At 37.3% G+C, this 5209-nt stretch overlaps 1 protein-coding gene across 1 annotated transcript; it reads left to right on the top strand.

Moving 5' to 3' along the window:
- On the top strand, window positions 1-4956 carry LOC311303165 (E3 ubiquitin-protein ligase TRIM35-like). Its single transcript, XM_084429476.1, has 6 exons — window positions 1-646; window positions 1726-1821; window positions 2006-2236; window positions 2354-2376; window positions 2458-2576; window positions 3733-4956. The coding sequence occupies exons 1-6, from the start codon at window positions 251-253 to the stop codon at window positions 4272-4274; spliced, it is 1407 nt and encodes a 468-aa protein (XP_084285602.1). The 5' UTR covers window positions 1-250; the 3' UTR covers window positions 4275-4956.
- Window positions 4957-5209: the final 253 nt, after the last annotated feature.

The raw sequence follows: 5209 nt of genomic DNA, 5'->3' as shown, positions 1-5209 counted from the left end.
CTCTTACAACACTAACCAGGAAGAGACTGACTTGTTATTTCTCCTTTCTGTCACACCGACTTTGTCTCAACAAAAGCAATAAAGAATAAGCAATCAATGGAGAACAAAGAGAAAAACTTTACAGAAGGACTTTTGTGATGTTCATTTCTGAACAGACAGCAGATCTTTGATTCTCATCTTGATTCATTTTTGAAAACCGTCGTTCAGGAAGTGAAAGTAGAGTTTAGTTTGCGAGACTCAAACGGTGAAAATGGCTTCAGCAGCTGAAGATGATTATATTTGTCCTGTTTGCTATGAAATCTTCAATGTTCCTGTTTTTCTGTCCTGTAGTCACAGTATTTGTAAAGAGTGTCTACAACAGTTCTGGAAAACTAAGGAAACTCAGGAGTGTCCTGTCTGTAGGAGGAGATCCTCAAAAGCTGATCCTCCAGTTAATCTCACATTAAAAAACTTGTGTGAGTCGTTCCTGAAGGAGAGAAATGAGAAACGTTCATCAGGATCTGAGGAGATCTGCAGTTTACACAGTGAGAAACTCAAACTCTTCTGTCTGGAGGACAAACAGCCGGTGTGTTTAGAGTGTATTAATTCACAAAAACATGATAATCATAAATTCAGACCCATCAGTAAAGTGGTTTCATCTTACAAGGTAAGACAAATGCTTCTAGTTTCACATGTAAAGAACAATAATTAGTCATAAACATAGATATCATAACATTCATGCATTACTATTTCAATGTCATTTTACTCAACTTTATATGACATTTACTGTGCTGTAAAAGTATTTGCCCATCCTGATTTCTTATGTTTTTGTGTCTCATACTAAATAGTGGAGCCTTTATTATAGATATCATTATTTTGTAAAAATTATAAATAAAATAAAGAGCACAATTGAGCAGACAATTTTAGTTCAGCCTCACTGGAGGGTTTTCAAGCATAAACTCCCTGTTTAAGGTCCTGCCACATCATCTCAGTTGTGCTTTTTTGAGCCGTTCAGAGGTGGATTTACTCACTATTCTTTGAATCATTGTCTTGTTGCTTGAGCTTCAGTTTGCAGACTAAAGATGTTATATTGTGCTTTAGCATTTTCTGGTAGAAAATAAGAAAATTCAGTTCCTACGATGTTGTTCTTGGCCCTTTGGTGACTTTGAGCCACTTCTGGGAAGGTTTGGTTCTTTGAGTCCAAGAGCCTTTGAAATAGCTTTGTAATCCATCACAGACGGATGTGTTTCAATCACCGTCTTCATCATTATTCCTGGAGTTTCTTTCACCTTTGTCAATAGTGTGTTACTGTTTAAGACCTTTTAACCAACTTCATGCTGTTGAAAAAGTCCTATTTAAGTGTTTATTTGATTGAACAGGGCTGCAGTGATCAGGACTGGCTGTGTTTAGTCCAGCTGAACAACATTATAAATACAGTTTCAGAGATTTGAGGAATTAGTTACTATGGGGCCAAATACATTATCACGCAGGCCCAGTTAGTATTGGATAACTAATTTGCTTCAGTAAATAACATTGTCATTTACAAACTGTACTTTGTGTTCACTGAGATTGCCTTTGTTTTATGGTAAGTTTTAATTTCTGAATCAATTTAGTATGAGATTTACACAAAAACAGAAGAAATCAGGGTGGGGGTGAATACTTTTGCACAGAATTGTATGATCATATCACTGTATTTTCTTCTCTTCACTGTAATCTGGTGTTTAATGTATTTTTGTTCAATTCTAGGAGGAGCTCAATACAGCACTGAAGTCCTTACAACAGAAACTTCAACACAATGAAGAGAAGAAAGGAGAGTTTGAGAAAACAGCTCAACACATCAATGTGAGGAAACTCATTACAGCTGGAGGATCACTTTATAACGTTATAAATTGATATATTTAATAATGAATTCCAGTTGATTATTTCTGTAAATGACGAGCAGCTTCTGCTTCTGGATCCGTTATATGTCGGGTATCCGAGATTTGTGTTGATTGAGATGATTGAAGTGAATGTGATTTGATTTCAGTCTCAAGCTGAGCACACAGAGCGTCAGATTAAAGAAGAGTTTGAGAAGCTTCATCAGTTTCTCAGAGACGAAGAAGAAGCTACAATCACTGCACTGAGAGAGGAAGAGGAGCAGAAGAAGCAGAGGATGAAGGAGAAGCTGGAGGAGATGAACACACACATCTCAGCTCTTTCACACACAATCAGAGACATGGAGGAGATGATGAAAGACAATGACGTCTCGTTTCTAAAGGTGACAAATCAATCTGGCTTCATTCTTTGTGCATTAAACAACTTGTATAGAGAGACTCACTGACACTGAGAGTGTTTGATAAGATATTAAAATGTTTTCAAACTCTATATTTTCCAGAACTTTAAGGCCTCAATGGAAAGGTAAGTGAGCTGCTCGTATCTCTTCTCTCAGTGGATCTGAACTCAAATTCACTGCAGTTCTGACTCCTGAATGTTCCTCAGAGTCCAGATCTCACAGCCGGATCCACGGATGAGTTCTGGAGCTTTGATTCATGTGTCGCGTTATCTGGGTAACCTGCCGTTCAGAGTCTGGAAGAAGATGCTGGAAACTGTCCAACACAGTGAGTCTCAGCAGATTTGACACCAGTGCAGAAGATAGTTCACATATAAACACACACAACATCAACATTTGATAGAAATATATTTAATTATCACTTAAAGGGTTAGTTCACCCAAAAATGAAAATTCTGTCAGTAATTACTCACCCTCATGTTGTTCCAACCATGTAAGTCTTTCGTTCATCTTCGGAACACAAATTAAGATATTTTTGATGAAATCTGACAGAATTTTGACTCCTCCATAGGCTTCCAGTGTGACCGAAACTCACCGGCCCAGAATAGTTATTAAAACATCGTTAAAATAGTCCAAGTAACTACAGTGGCACTACATTAAGTTTATCATGCGACGAGAATACTTTTTGTGCGCAAAAACAAACAAAAATAACGACTTTTATTCCACTTTTCATTTCCTTCTCTCTGGGCCTCGTAGTGTTTTTGCGCTGCGCGTCTGTGTTGCACGTCATCACGCAACACACACATGACCGGCGTCGGCCAATAGTGAGCCTACGTGGTGACGTGTAACACAGACGCGCTGCGCAAAAACACTACGCAAACCAACTAGACATCCAGAGAGAAGGAAATGAATAGTGGAATAAAGTCGTTATTTTTGTTTGTTTTTGCGCACAAAAAGTATTCTCGTCGCTTGATATACTTAAGATTGAGCCACTGGAGTCACTTGGACTATATTAACGATCTCTTTAATAACTTTTCTGGGCCAGCAAGTTTCGGTCACACTGGAAGCCTATGGAGGAGTGAAACATGGCTCAGATTTCATCAAAAATATCTTAATTTGTGTTCCGAAGATGAACGAAGGTCTTACGCGGTTGGAACAACATGAGGGTGAGTAATTACTGACAGAATTTTAATTTTTGGGTGAACTAACCCTTTAAGTTAATCTGAACTGTATTTCATAAAATCATCAGATCATACAGCGAACTCATAATGAAAAGTCTATTCCTCATGGTTTATGTTTATGTATTAGGATACAATAGTGTTTATTGAATACTGATATTAAACCTGAAGCCTCAATCCGTTCTGACAGTAACTGAGAGACCATTGTTATTATTTATGATCTCTTTAAACAAAAGGAAAATGTTTTACATTTACATTTCTAATACATCATATTTCATCCTGTAATCTGATGATATTCTCTTTGCAGCTCCGTTGACTCTGGATCCAAACACAGCAAATCCTTATCTCACACTCTCTGCTGATCTGACCAGTGTGTCGGTCAGTGATGGAGATAAAACACTTCCTGATAATCCAGAGAGGTTTGACAGGTCCGCATGTGTCCTGGGATCTAAGGGCTTTAACTCAGGAACACACTGCTGGGATGTGGAGGTTGGAGACAATACACTCTGGATTCTTGGAATAACAACAGCATCAAACCAAAGGAAGGGAAATGATTTCTTGAAGTCTAATGTCTGGGGTGTGTGGTACACAGGCAGCGAATACATCTCACATTCCCCAGAGCAACCCGGCACTGTCTTCACTGTTAAACAGAAGCTTCAGCGTGTGAGAGTTCAGCTGGACTATGACAGAGGAACAGTGTCATTCTCTGATCCTGTAACTAAAGACTGTCTGCGCACATTCAGGACATCCTTCACAGAGACTGTCTTTCCATTCTTATATAATGGCTGCACAACTTCTCTGAGGATCTTACCAGTTAAACTGTTTATTACAGCAGAAAATCACAGTTAAATCTGCTTCTGCTTCTAGATTAATACAGTTTTGCAAATTATGCTTCAATAATAACACTGTAATCAAAGGGTCTCATTGATCAATCACACTTCAATGTAAAGTTTAGAACCAACTTAACTCTTGTGTTTCCTTAAAGGACAAGTTCAGTATTTTACACTTAAAGCCCTTGTAACCCTTGACTCACGTTAAATAGGTAAGGCGAAATTAAAAGTATAGACCAGTAGCTAGGTTCAGCAGGATTACCATAGGAACTACGGTGAATGTGCAATGAAATGGCTGGAGGCAAAGAGTACGTAAGAAAAAAGTATTATTTAGTAAACAAATAGAAATAAAAACAGTTCCAAATAAACAATATTTAACAATAAGCATAGCCGGCATATGCAACACAAAAAAATATCCCCAGTCCCATTGAGCTCAGTTTGTCTTTCGTATGTTATAAGTCAAGTCAATTGTCTTTATAGTTCAGTTCTTTTTTTCCTTAAAAGTGGTGTTTTAAGGCGTTACCACTCGGCACGGTGGAAAAGTGGTTCTTCGAAGTTCAATCCAGTTCTGGGCACAGGCTCGCCATCTCCTTCCGGAGAGAATCCAGGAAATCCATCCAGGGTTTTCTTAACCATGTAATACTAGCCTGCACAACAATAATGGTATTATTGTTTACAGCTAAATAAAAGTCTGTTATCCTATCTCTTCTCAATTGCTATAGCTTTGTTTATCTTTTCTCATATTACCATACTACAAATATACAGTAATGTTTTACATGCATGTTTTTAACTCAAATACTTTTTTATATTATTCAACCATAACATTATGATTCAATATTTTTAACCAATTAGCATATTCATTTTTAAACAAATTTTAACTTTCTGTAAATCATGAAATGAATTACACTAATGAATTAAGATAATCTCCTTCAAAAATCAACATAAAACCTTATC

Source organism: Rutilus rutilus (assembly GCF_951802725.1).
Source record: "Rutilus rutilus genome assembly, chromosome: 14".
NCBI lineage: Eukaryota > Metazoa > Chordata > Actinopteri > Cypriniformes > Leuciscidae > Rutilus > Rutilus rutilus.
This window is presented reverse-complemented; position numbering and strand designations above follow the sequence as displayed.